Source organism: Dendropsophus ebraccatus, chromosome 8, assembly GCF_027789765.1.
Source record: "Dendropsophus ebraccatus isolate aDenEbr1 chromosome 8, aDenEbr1.pat, whole genome shotgun sequence".
Lineage (NCBI taxonomy): Eukaryota > Metazoa > Chordata > Amphibia > Anura > Hylidae > Dendropsophus > Dendropsophus ebraccatus.
The window spans coordinates 46,505,725-46,520,230 of NC_091461.1; the positions used below are offsets into that span (position 1 = coordinate 46,505,725).

General features: G+C 39.9%; 1 protein-coding gene across 4 annotated transcripts in view; it reads right to left on the reverse strand.

Annotated features, from left to right (window-relative positions):
* Nucleotides 1-8,172: 8,172 nt before the first annotated feature.
* The window catches only part of BICC1 (BicC family RNA binding protein 1), a 162,282-nt gene continuing 155,948 nt past the window's right edge, over nt 8,173-14,506 (reverse strand). For 3 of the 4 annotated variants that reach the window (XM_069979074.1, XM_069979073.1, XM_069979076.1), the window contains 3 exons: nt 13,624-13,784; nt 11,712-11,811; nt 8,173-8,911 (listed from right to left, as the gene is read on the reverse strand). In XM_069979074.1, coding sequence (XP_069835175.1) covers nt 8,781-8,911; nt 11,712-11,811; nt 13,624-13,784 — 392 coding nt within the window. In that variant the 3' untranslated portion in view covers nt 8,173-8,780. The remainder of the gene's footprint in view (nt 8,912-11,711; nt 11,812-13,623; nt 13,785-14,506) is intronic. The other variant, XM_069979075.1, reaches the window with a different exon arrangement.

The following is a 14,506-nucleotide window of genomic DNA, read 5'->3' on the forward strand; positions in this document are numbered from 1 at the left end:
TCGCTTCTCCGGGATTGTACAATTCAATTGTACATACAATGCATTTGGAAAGTATTGAAATTTCCATAATGTAGGTAGTCTGGTGTGCATAGCTTGTTACCCAGGGCTGTGAGGGCGATCTTAGTTCTCTCTCAGCCATTTACCATCTTGTGATGTCCTGGTCTCTCTGCTGCAAGAGATTAACTGAGATTGACAGGTAATCGACAGCAGTGTTCAGGCAATTGAGACACCTAGTGGCAGGATCTTATAGCTGCTATTCTGGGGTAAGGAGTCATTTTTATTAAAGGGAATCAATCAGCCCAATTGGGCTGATATAGTTCCCTGGAGCAATGTATACAGCTCCTGCAGCAGCCCACGGCACGTACCATTCGCAGCTGCAGCAGGAGCTTAATACCGGGGAAAAATGACTTTTATTTCCCCGGCTTGTGACAGACACAGGCAGGGAAGTAGTAATCTGGGCGGCTCCCCGCCCGTGTCTAGTCACCGTGTGATGTAAGTCTCCAGTGAGGCAACACTATCTGTGGGTGGTGTGGCCCAGTGCCCTTGGGGAGGGGGCTATGTCTGGCAGCATTGGGGCTGCTGGGTAACTGGGCAGCTCCCTTTTGTGGTGCAACTGTTGTTGTGGTGGTGGTCGCCACATGGCACTGTATCATTTTTAAGTTAGGGACCCACATGTATCAGGAACCTTGATGTGGTGTGCTGGCTTATGCACTGATCAAAATGTAACTAACTCCTGACGTTAGTAGTAAATGGTGCTGAGAAGCAGATGGTCAGCCATAAGCAATGTGGATTTGCAACCATGTCTATTTTTTTCTCTCCATGGTGTACATTCTTAGGGTGGGTTTACATTGAGGAATTCTCGCGGATAAACTCCACAGAATTCCGTCGCCTATACTCGCTCACTGCCGCGCGCCTCTCCACCCGTGCCATAGACACCGTTCTATGCACAGGCGGATTCTGCATTCCATCAGCCGGCCCATAGAATGGTGTCTATGGAGCCGGAGGATAGGCACGCGGCCGTGCGCGTGTACAGCCGACAGAATTACGTGGAATTTATCCGCAAGAATTCCTCAGTGTGAACCCACCCTTATAGTAGAAAATCATGGTATGTTTGTCTGATAGGGGAATTCCCCAATTCTAGGGTCACACAGTGTCAAAATGATGGCTGTTTTTATTGGACGGCTGTCATTTAATGCCAAATAACAGTTGATATTTGCATGAGGACAGTTTTTAAATGCTAGCTGTCCAATTAAAAAAATGGCCATCATTTTGACAGTGTGTGAACATAGTCTTCTGGTAATTAACCCCTTAAGGGCAGCAAATTTTCATTTTTGCTTTTTCCTCTTTTTAACCCTTAGGAGGACCGGGCCAATTTTATTTTTTGCGTTTTCGTTTTTTCCTCCTTGTGTCCAAAAGGCCATAGCAGTTGCATTTTTTCACCTAGAAACCCACATGAGCCCTTATTTTTTTGCATCACTAATTGTACTTTGCAAAGACAGGCTGAATTTTTTCATAAAAGTACACTGCGAAACGAGAAAAAAATTCAATGTGTGGTAAAATTGAAAAAAAAAAGGCATTTCTTTTATTTGGAGGGTATTTTTTTTAACGCTGTTCGCCCCGGGGGTAAAACTGGCTTGTTATATATGTTCCACAAGTCGTTACGATTACAACGATATATAACATGTATAACTTTTCTTGTATCTGATGGCCTGTAAAAAATTCAAACCATTGTTAACAAAAATATGTTCCTTAAAATCGCTCTATTCCCAGGCTTATAGCACTTTTATCCTTTGGTCTATGGGGCTGTGCGAGGTGTCATTTTTTGCGCCATGATGTTTACTTTCTATGGGTACCTTGATTGCGCATATGCAACTTTTCGATCGCTTTTTATTACAATTTTTCTGGATTTGATGCAACCAAAAATGCGCAATTTTGCACTTTGATTTTTTTTTTGCGCTTGTGCCTTGCGCCTGCGACATCAGGAATGTGATTAATAGTTTGGGCGATTACGCACGTGGCGATGCAAAACATGTTCATTTATAACATGGGAAAAGGGGCGTGATTCGAACTTTTATTAGGGGAGGGGGCTTTTTTTTTTTTTTTTATTAATAACACTTTTTTTTTTTTACCCTTATACTAGAAGTCCCCCACTGATCTCTCATTGAGAGCTATGCTGTATAGTTATACAGCATAGATCAATGAGATAGGCACTCGATTGCTTCCGGCTGCATAAGGTAATCGGATGCAGCTGTCAACTTTGACAGCTGCATGCGATTACTTAATTAGCGCGCACGGCGATCAGACTGTGCCTGCTAATAGTCGTGGTCCTGGGCTACATGCGGCACCCAGGACCGTGGCGGTTCAGAACGCGGCCCCACTCAAAACACCCGTAGGCGGCCCTGGACGTACAGGTTACGCCCAGGGTCGTCTAGGGGTTAAGGCCACAGCTCTTACATTTTTTTCACCTATAGACCCACAGGAGCCCCTATTTTTTGCGACACCAATTGTACTTTGCAATGACTCACAATTTTCACACAATAAAATCATGCTGCGAAACCAGAAAAAAATAAAATAATTTGAGCTGTCAAATTGGTACCTTGTTTGCGTACTTTTTATTACATTTTCTCTGGATTTGACAAGACAAAAATGTGCAATTTTGCACTTTCGAATTTTAGGGCGCTTACGCCGTTTACCGTGCAAGATCAGGAATGTGATCATGTTTATTTATAAAATGGGGGTGATTTGAACTTTTATTAGTGGAAGAGATTATATATATATATATTTTTTTTTTTTAAATAACTAGAAGTCCCCCTAAAGGACTTCCCTATGAGATATCAATGCTGTGTATATATATATACAGCACTGATCCATTAGATCAGTGATACATTGCTCTACGCTGCTGCAGCCCAGAGCAATGTGTTGCCGAGCCGGGATCAGCAGCAGTGCGGTGCTTAGGCCCAGGGGACATGCTCTTTAGAGCATTTAAATGTCATGTTTGACAGCTGCATTTAAATGCTTAATTAGCTGGCGCAGCTACTGATAGCGGTCGGGAACGGCGACGGTCAGAGCAGAGTCCTGGCATAACCCCTCTCTGAAGCACCCCTTGCACCGCCATGATGTACGAAGTACGTCATGGAACGCGAAGGGGTTAAGAGTAAAACACTAATTTTATATAAATATTTTAGAGTTTCTTATGCTAGTATATACATTTATGTGCATCTCAAAATGTTACCTTAAAAGTACAAATTGTTTTCAAAAACTGAAAATTATAGACTTGAAAATACAGTAGGATGAGGATATAAAGCTTTACATCGCTAAGGAGTTAATTTATTTCTGTGCAATCTTGGGTGGTCTCATGTTATTGTATAATAAAAACATGCACCCCCCAAACTCTGTGGTTTCAAAGAGTTTGTTTAGAATTGGTGTTTTGGGAGGTCCAATTATTAAGACACAGATTGTGGTGATACTGTATCTAACCAAAGAGGAAATGGCAGAATTCATCCTATTAAAGTTCCTGAATGCGATGTGGACATTTTTTCAGTTCCCCCAAATCATTTGGTTCACGCCTAGGGCCTAAACCAAAAGAATGTTTTCATATAAATAGGTTTACGCTGTGAGTTGTTAAAAATAATGGAATTTATGGAAGTGTGTACAAAAGGGGAAGGAAGGGGGGGTGGGGAGTCCCACAGCAAAGATTACAATGCATTCTCCATCTACTGGTTCATACCATTACCTCTTACATTAGGAAGTGCTGAAGGTTGTTTGCCCCATTTTTCATGATGAATTGATTGACTGCTAACTTTGTAGGGCATGGAGACCTCCAAAAAGTAATGGAAAGGTCACTCTAAATTAAAGGGATTAGGCAATTTTAGATTGGCACATTTTTTCCAGGAGCCCCAAATGAAGCGGCATAAGAGGTCGCTTATGGTGTGTTTACACAGAGATGTTTATCTGACAGATTTTTGAAGGCAAAGCCAGGAATGGATTTGAAAAGAGGAGAAATCTCAGGCTTTCCTTTATATCCTGTTCTCTGATTATAGTCTTTTCCTGGCTTTGGCTTCAAAAATCTGTCAGATAAATCTCTGTGTAAACACATCATTAGGGGAGTAACATAAAAGCAATGTATCAACTAGATTTTTTTTTTTTTACTGATTAGAGTCTGATACTGAAACATTCTTCTTTTCTAGTCTCTAGTTTGTTTGTTTGTTTTTTTGTTGTTTTTATTTTGTACATTATCTGCCATCTTGTCCAAGCTGTTTTTCACAGCATTTAGTGACATGTTTTACTGAAAGCCTCATTGACAATGCCTCAAAGACATTGATGACAATAGACAGGGTCAGTTTTATTGCGATGAATGTGAAACATTACTGAGCATACTCTGTGACTGTTGAAGAGGTCATACCTAAGGGAGCTGCTATTCTCTCTGGTGTCACATGTTGCTATAATGCTGTACAGTTCACTTTACAGCAGCCTCCTCTTACCACCACAGACAGAACAGGAAGTCTCAGTTTAGTGGTGAGAATAAAAACTGCAAAACCTAAAAGGGGTTGTCCAGCAAAAATCTCTTTTCTTTCAAATCAACTGATATCAGAAAGTTATATAGATGTGTAATTTACTTCTAGAAAAAATTTAAGGTCTACCCATACTTATTAGCTACTATATGTCCTGCAGGAAGTGTTTTTATTTTCAGTCTGAAACTGCTCTCTGCTGACATCTCTGGCGGAGACAGGAACTTTATCTCGGCTTTCCATGAATCCCCATAGAAAACTGTCTTGGCCAGAGATGTCAGCAGAGAGCACTGTGTCAGACGGAAAATAAAATATTTCCTGCATGACATACAGCAGCTAATAAGTATGGCAAAACTTGAGATTTTTTAATAGAAGTAAATTACGGATCTATATAACTTTCTGGCACCAGTTGATTTTAAAGATTTTTTTTTTCACTGGACAGCCCCTTTAAGAATTTTTCAGATTTAATATCAGACTTGAAATTTAGAGGTATCACATTGATCATTTTCTTTTTCCATATCTGTCTACTAACATTTAATAAGAATCCATTTTAGAATGTGGTTATAGCTGAAGGAAAGCTGCTGGTTGCATGTACCACCCCTATGGCTACTGCTGTCTGGTTGAAATGCTCATAAATACTGCCATGTGACTGCCACAATATTATAAGTAGGGATAAGCGAATTTACAGCACTAGATAAGCGCTTAAATATCTTCATAGGAAAACCCATTGAGATTGGCTTCATACTGTCTCCTCTCATTTGCAGTATCATTATTACCCAATCAAAAATCACTCTAAAAAGGGGAACTCCGGATAAGAAAAACTTGTTTTATATTAAAAGTACATTAAAAGTTAGTACATTATATGTGTCTATACAATGTATTACTGTATCCGTACGGTTCTGCCACACTGGTAGCTGATAGAAATCCAGGAAGTGAAGGAAAATGGCATCTGTGCAATTCCACATTGTCTCCTGCTCCTTCTGCTGTCTCACATTGTGTGTGTTTGCTGAGATCAGGCTGATGATGGAGACAGGGGGCAGGGCGTGATTTCCCAGGAGACTTGGCTGGATCCCCCAATCCCCTGAGTGATTCACCATGTCTCACTAGCCAGAAGCAGCTGTTTCACTGATTTCTCTGATTGTGCAGAAGTGTGCAGTGAAATTAGGGCTGTGTTCACACATGTTGGAGTATCATTGCAATACTGCAGCGTATTCACAAAAATGATGCTAACGGCAGAGAGGATCAGAGCCTTATTGTGGGGCTCAACTTCAAAGATAAAAGATGCTGGATCATAATATGTGCGTGGAAATGAAAAGAAAAAAAATTCAAAAAGTTCTTTACTTTATTCCAATATCAGCGTTACAGGCAGAGAATACAGCATGCTGTGTGATGTTACAGGTAGAGAATACAGCGTGCTGTGTGGTGTTATAGGTAGAGAATAAAACGTGCTGTGTGTGGGTGGGACCACAATGAAATCACATTACTGCAAATAATTTAGTAACACAATGAAACTGCAATGTGTGAACACAGCCTAGATGTTCTGCAACAGCTTTGGGCGGGGAATGGGCAGGGTGGAGGACTGTGATGAACAGCTGAGGGAAAGCATTGCATTCTGGAACCTGTAGTACTGTGTACAACTGATAAACCAGGAAGTGCAGAAACACAAAACCCCCCAAAACAAATGGATTTTTGGTAGTTTCAAAACTGGAATAGATAGGTAAGTAATGCTTTATGCTTCTGCAGAAGTTTCATTTTTTTTAAGCTCTACCTAGAGTTCCCCTTTAAGGCCATACACCTTATACTTTTATCAGACAAACCTGATGCTTGTGGTGGATTTGGCCTTGGTATATGAAGCTTTAACCGTCCACAGGCAGATATCGGTGGAGATAGGGACAGGCAGTAATTTTCCATAACACCCAACCTTTGTTGTTCTGGAAGATATAAGCCACAACCAGGATGCTCTGGCTACAGTTTAACCCTCCCCTCCCCATAGAGTACACAAGAGTGCTCGGCTGTGATGAATGTTCCTTTCTATGCAGGGATTTTTTTTGTGTTATACTGTAATGCCTTCACCTCCCTTGAGTTTTTACAATATTGTAGAACCTTTTCACCATGGTTATGTTACATGTACTTGACTGCAAATGAAAAAAAAAGAACTTACTTATATAACAAAACATCAAACATGTTGGGGGTTATAAATTTATTTTCTTGAAAATAACATGATTAGTTAAAAACTCCATTTTAATGGTCGCAATCCACATTTAATTAAAAAAGTAAAAAAAAAAAAAAATGTTGACCCCCACCCCCTGAATGAAATACAATCTGTATCTGTTCTACATTTACAGATAACTTGTCACTCTCAAGGCACAACATAAAAGTAACAGATACCAGAATGAATGTAATCTGGCAAACAGTCATTTTTGGATAAAGACAAAAGGGAAAAAATAGACTGAGAAGGATTCTCTACAGGTTTATTGTACATACAATGTATGTTTCGGTTACTCTTGCAGTACCTTTGGGTGATATAAAATATTCCCGTGCCACACCCTGTCACATCAAACTATAATCAAAGAACAAGTCACAGAATTTAAACAAAATAATACAATACTACATGAAGGGAAACAAAAAAAAAAAATTATAAAAAAAAGTTTTAATACCCATATGTGTTCTATTAAAATGTGGGAATCAAAAAAGATCAGTATGGCATAAAATGCTTTATAGTATCAACACCACAAATTTATAAAAGGAAGTGGTTCACCAAACGTAGTGTGCATAGCCCCAAAACCACCACTCAATAGTGACTTATTAGAAATCAATAGTTATTTTACTGCTGCATTGCCTATGCCCATAAATGTAACTCTGTGCAGCAAAAGAAAAAATAAAATTTTTATATATATAAATCTAAAAAACAAAAAGAAAAACAAAAAAAACAACAACATTCCCTTTGTGTGCAAATAGTCGTGTGGCAAGTTAAGAAAGCATCCACTGGTGTGAGTGTCAGTGGCTTGTAGAGTGTACCATGCTTTCAGACCCCTAAGGTGCCACTAATCAAGAGCACTTGTCCAGGTGGAATGTCTCCCGGCTGGCATAGCCCTATATGTAGAGCTTTAAGGCTTTACGTGTAAAGATTATTAACTACCTTCCTATTTTTACAGTCTAAGCTAATTTACAGTACATGCAATTCCTAGTTCTCTAAAAATGTAACCCGGCTTTCCCCTTCTGCAAACACATTGAGACATTATCACAATAAGGCAACGTGTGACCTCATTTATGATTAGGGTCACATGGCGTAACTCGAGGCTTCACAGTATAAAAGTGATGGATGCGGTTGATGGTGTATTATTCACCTTTGGTTATTGCCATGCAAAGAGTATTCCCATTAGGCACTGCCTAAGTAAACTCGCCTAGCGGCTTGTATTGCTTATTTAAATAAGAGGCCATAGGACAAGGAGATGGAAGTTATCAGCTGGTATACAAAAATGTAATAACATGCATAATTCATCTCCTGCTTAGTTTGCTTTGTCATTCTGGGGATGAGTGCAAAAAGAAGAAATTCTAAACTACAAAGTCCACCCTGGTCCTTTCATCTGTTACAGTGAGCATTGTAAGCGTTTAGAGAATATTAAATAACAGAATTAAAAAAAAAAAAAAAAAAAAAAAAAAAAAAAGGTTTGTCTACCACTATTTGCAATATGGTTCCCAGTTTCCAGCTTACATTGGCATCATAGCATTATTTTACAAAACTTACAGGGGATGAATTATTGCTGCTGTAAATGCATCAGGCTAGGATTGTGATTAGTGAAAACAAACGGTTTACATGGAGGAAGAGGAGAGAACGTGAAATTTCCACAGGAGACACAGTTGGGAGGGTGTAAAGTGCAGAAATCTGATTATTATTACTACTACTGAGTACTAGAAAATTCCTTCACAATAAAACCATTAAGTCATGCCCTCGAAGATCTGAGAGATTAATTCTTCATTCAGTAAAGGTAAAAATTTCAGTGCATACAATATAGTTATACATAAAATACTAAAACATAAAACCATTAAACTTTTTTTTCTGCTATTGCATTTCGGTCCAGTCTACATAGTCAAAAAAAACATATCCCACATTTGGTGTTCTGAACAAGTACTTGTGTGAACACGTTACTTTGGTCCGTGGTACCTTGACGTTAAAGTGCTGATGGTATTAAAAAATAAAGAATATGTAACTATGTCCGCAGATCAGCCATGATGTTCTCTGCACTTCGGGTCAAGTGATCTTGCTGACTGCTACCAGCGACCGCTGACACTGGCAATGTCTGTGTGATACTGGCGTGGAAGCCTTCCACTGGCTCCTCCCTCCAAGAATGAAGATCGGATGTTGGTTGGCTCAAATAACTTTCTTCTGTTTTTATTCAGTTCTAAAAGTAAAAACATATTTAAAATAGAGTAAATTATAATCCCAGCTACGATTATTTTTGTATTAATTTTTTTTATATAAATAAATTTAGGAAAAACTTTTTTTTAACATCTAAGTGTTCAGACCCCTAATCTCTAGAGCAGAGAGAAATGCGTATCTGAGTGATTCACCTCACAGCTCGCTGCTGTATTGGTCTTGTTACAGGTATTGGGCTCTATTGACTTACTGTACAACCAACTACTGCGATGAGATTGGGATAACAGCGAGCTGGGATTTGAAGCTTTCAGCTGCACTCTTCTTCAGGCTCTATCTTGCACATATAGTAATTGAATGCACCAATTTTTTCGGTCCAGCAGAAAGAGCAGGGCTGTATTAACAGCAGTTGCTGCCCTATGCACTAAAATTGAAGACACCCCAGCACAGGATTGGTAGATTTGTAGGTAATAGCTCCAGGCATCAACACCGCCACACCAGACCTGACCAATACCGCCATACTGTGACTGAACAACACCATCATACCAGTCTCCCTCACTCTACTCTGAAATCACGCCTGAACACAACACCCCCCCCCCCCCTAAGGGCAACAGATTTACTGGCAAGTCAGAAAGGGAGGTGGGAGACAAAAAATAAAGCTCCCTGGTGCTGCCCCCGCCACCGGACCACAGGTGCCTCGTGAAAAATACGGCCCTGAGGAAGAGGCAATGGATCTTATACAATGAGCCAGAGTATCTCATGCCTAAGCCCTAGAAATTGGATAAAGAAGACTACTAGTTTTTGTACTATACAGATTATTGAAGCTAGTATCCTTTAGAATTCAATAGATATAAGTGAAGTGAATCTAGCAAAGCAGGAGTTGCATTGAAGTTTACAAAAATTGGTTTAGTTGACATAGAAAATATTTGGAAGCGTCATTTTAAAAATTTGTGAAATATACAGACATATGCTTACCTGTCCACGCTCCCCCGATGTCCTCTTCTATGTCTCCAGCCACCTTCAGCCTGCTCAGCCAATTACAGACAGACTTGGACATTGCTGTAGTCAGTGATTGGCTGAGTGGGCTGGAAGCGACTGAAGACACAGAAAAGGAAACCGGGGGAGCATGGACAGATTAATTTGTGTTCACAAATTTGCTCAATTTTACACCAAAATTGCAAACCTAGCGAATCGAATTTTTGAAAACTTCACTCAAAACTTTTCATAAAAAAAATCTCTAATTTTGCAAAACATAACGAGAAATATTTTTTAAAATAAAAGAATCAATGTATTTATCCAATCTGCTTGGGTAAAGTTATTGCAATCTAAAAAAGATGGACTCCCAAGTTACATGTTTATAGGGGTAGTGCTGCGCTAAACAATTATTCACTAAATAACACACATTACAAAGTTATACAACGTTGTAACGTATGTTATGTATGTGAATGGCCCCCTTCCCCGTGTTTCCCTCCACCCCCGCACGTGTACCCCAAAGTGTAGTGCTCTATACATACCTGCCTCTTGCCGACCCAGTCCGCCATCTTGTGCCAATGATGTCATCTTCGGACGGACGGCCGAACCGCTCCGACCGTCCCTAGTGCCGTCCGCCCTCTGCCGCTATCAGCTGCTCAGCCGCGATTGGCTGAGCACAGTTATGGTGTGTCTGGTGTGGGTGGGGGGAAACACGGGGAAGGGGGCGATTCACTAACATAACATACGTTACCAAGTTGTATAACTTTGTAATGTGTGTTATTTAGTGAATAATTGTTTAGCGCCGCACTACCCCTTTAATGCTATCATTATTAATATTTAACTACTAGGTTGCCTCACCCTGACTTTGACGTTCTAATCTAGTTACCATAGGGACCACTAAATGTTCTTAATACAGGATCACCAAAGTTTATGTACTGAAAATCTTAAGTGGAACTAATAAGCGTGTGTATTAAGTTAGTGCACTATTACACACAGCAAACTTTGACCTGATAAGAGTAGAAAGTCACTAAGGACCCTATTACACCAACAGATTATCTAACAGAGAACAGGTAATAAAGGAAAGACTGAGATTTAGCTTCTTCTCAAATCCATTCCTGACTTTGGCAGATAATCTGTTGATGTAATAGTGCCCTAAGAAAGAGGTTGGGCATTCATTTGAATGAACAATTTCTAGTTTTTCTTGGCAGAGACCCCGAAGAAGAGCTATACGTCAGGCACAAACTTTAAGCAGAAAATGATGATCAGCAGCAGGAATTACGTAATTTAAAAAAAAAGGTGCCATGAGGTGGCATTGAGGTTAATTTACATTTAAAATCTACTGATCTTCAGGTGATGGATGGGAGGACTATAGGGGTTCTCCCATGATAGTACATGATAGCATACAGTTAGAATGCGCTAGTTGTGCCTAATTCATTGGGGGAATTACTGCCAGGACCCCCAGTTACTCTTAAAATATTAGGGCCTGAGCAGTACTTCCATGCAATAGCAAATGTCAATATAGAGGAGAAATGCTGATGGGACAAAAGTGGGGATCCAGATTGTGATGTGAAGACTCGGAAACCCTGCATAACCCTACTAACACCATTAAACGATCTGGGGAAAATTTCCTCTAAAGCAATGTTATCTCCATGGAAAGTCTCTTTCCCCACAATACTTGTTACTCTTTTGCACCTATGGTGGGCTTTCATATCATGGTACCTAGAACACAACAACCTAGGCAATTTTACAAGATCAAGAGCATAGCTGCAGAAACTCACCTGGACCCTTTAGCCGAACTTGCACAAGGCAAATACCACCGCCCAAATGAAATCAGTGAAAGAAAAGGAGCGCATTACCTGAGATAGCCAGCAGCATTTTCCTTCTCGCACCAAATGTTGTGATACCAAGCTCCTTTAAGTCTTGATCGGTCAATGTTAGGAATGTTTGTAGATCAATCTAGGGCAGCAAAAATAAGGTTATTGTGGTTGCTGAATAGTATGAATCAATATCAATATTTCTTCCATACAGGTTGTTAGCATAGAAGTCCCTGAGAAAAAGTGCTAGTATCCTGAACCCAATGAGAATGTTGCATTGTGTTCTCTCACACATCAGGTGACTTGGATGAGCTAAACCTGAGCATAACTGAGGATGCAAAGCTTTCTGATTATTTAATCAATTACACATTTTAGTGCAATTCCCCATTCAGACATTTCTGCATGCATATAATCGTATGGCTGCACCAGACACACCCTGGAGAGGTCGAGTCACAGTGCAGCCAGGGAAATAATTTGTCCCCTGGTTAACACCATAAGATCACGTCCAACAAGGGTTTGAATGCATGAAACATGTCATTTTCAAGTGAAACAAAACTAGATTTCTACTTGGAAAAACCTACAATATTTGGTCAAATCAAGTCTATTATAGACTGGAGGTATAAAGTTTGTGGTTTCCAAACCAAACAGACTCTTCTTGTTAAAGTTCTGAAATATTTTGGGAAGATCAAGCATATTTTTTATTTCAAGCAAAGCCATTGTACACGTCTAGGTGTGACCTCTACTAAGGAGCAGGCACAAAGGCAAATACACAAATGCAAATATACAACAATTATTAAAGCGGTTAGTCAATATGACAACTGTAGCCCTACTATATGTTTATGGTTTAGTTTAAGAATCATGCTTTTATTATTTTTTGTTGTAGTTATCTGGTTTATGTTTTATTACAATTGGTGCAAAAATGTAGCTAATTTATTTAGACAACAAGGTTGTCTTATTTAGAATGGTAAAAAGATTGGTTATCTTTCCACAAGGTAGGACATCAATCACCAATCAACAGGGTGTTTACACACAGAACCCCCCACTAATCAGGTGTTTAGCTCCCGTACTACACTGTAAATGGGTCCAGAAGCAGTTGGCTCCATTCACTGTGTAGTGGTAGTGAGGTGTAACTTCAGCTCTGCTCCTATAACAATAGTAGAGCAGCAGTAACCAGGTGTGGACACAACAAAGTAAAAGGATCCAGCTGCTTCTGGCCCTGTTTACTGTATATTGTGGGCACTGAACAGGTGATCGACGGGGTTGTAGAATGGCAGCACACTGTCAATGAGTGATTGCTCTTCTATCCTTGTGGATTGGCCATCAATCTGTTTTGCCTGGAAAACCCCTAAGAGTTTATGATTGGTACATATCAAAAATTTGTGATAGCATGTCTGGACTCTACTATGTGAAATGGACATGAATCATCTAAAATCTGTATTAGTAAAGTCCAAAACAAGTTTTAGCAGCCATTTTAGAGATATACTTTAAAGGGGTACCCCTGTGCAAAAACAAAAAATACAGTGTGTGGGGCAGGGGTGGTGGGAACATAATGAATGAATCAGCCAATTGAAACTGCAATGAAAATGCAATGGAGAAAAAAAATAATTCCCTCGTCTACCATTGTTTTGAGGGTGGAAGAAGTTTTTACGGTGATATTCCGAATTTCAGAGATGGTTGGAGAGACATGCTTAAAAAAAAAAAAGAAAAAAATTGCATATCTACATCATCTATTGCGAGTAGTAGGCGAAACCTTCCAAAGACTCTCCATAAACATATCACAGTGGGTTAAAGTGATACAGAGCATGTCTTCTTGATAGCAATAACAAGACAAAATGTTGATATTTATGAACCACAAGGTATAATGGAATCATTACACAGGACAACTCCCGGGATCTAAAGGGCAAGGTCACCAGAAAGCTTATGCATAATACAACATATTTGTAAACTTGCTGACCTCTTGTTGCTGAAAGATGTCAGTATATTTTCCCAGTCCAAGCTTGCTGAACAGTTCAGGGAGATCAGAGCCCTTGAATGAACTATTCAGATTACACCCATTGCTTCCAGTTAGAGAGGAGATGCAGTCCATGTAATTGCTGCTGCTCAGATAGTGTTCTGCTGTGAAGCATCGTAAAGGAACAGTGAGGTTAATATAGGGTTACATAACATCTAGAATCTAAATGATTAAGAAAATATAGCAGTCACAGAGTTTGCATTTTATCCACCTTAAAAGTGTCACTGTCATTAGGGAAAACTTTTGACATTGTTTTACAGTGTTCAGACCCGTACCGATCGTGAGAATGAGAAGGGAGAGGACTGTGCTGCAGCATGGTCCACTCCCCACTGTGTGTCTGTGATATCAGTCAGGCTCCATAGACTTACAAAGAAAATCAGTCAGAGCCCAACTGATCATGTGCGAGAGTCGGGAGAGGAACACGTCTCGTTCTCACAATCGGTAACAGTCTGAACACGGAGACCCTGACCGATCAAAACTTCTGAAATGTCTCTATGACATGTCAAAGGTTTTTCCAAACGACAGTAACACTAAAGTATATACACGTAAGTGGTGAAATGCTCTGGAAACAATACAGACAGCACAATGTCTAGATTAACGTATGGCCAGGTAGGAAACTTATGCCATGACTCCAGTTACAGTATTTTTTAAACACTATATAACTTACACTTACATTAGGAGACATGCACTGAGGCCTATTCACTGGTTTACTAGGCACAGCTCTGTATATTTTGTAGTGGCTGGGCCTGCTACAGCAGCTTACATCACTTGACTTGAACTGAGTAGCAGAACCATGCACAGCCCTTAAAAAAAGAATAGAGCTGTC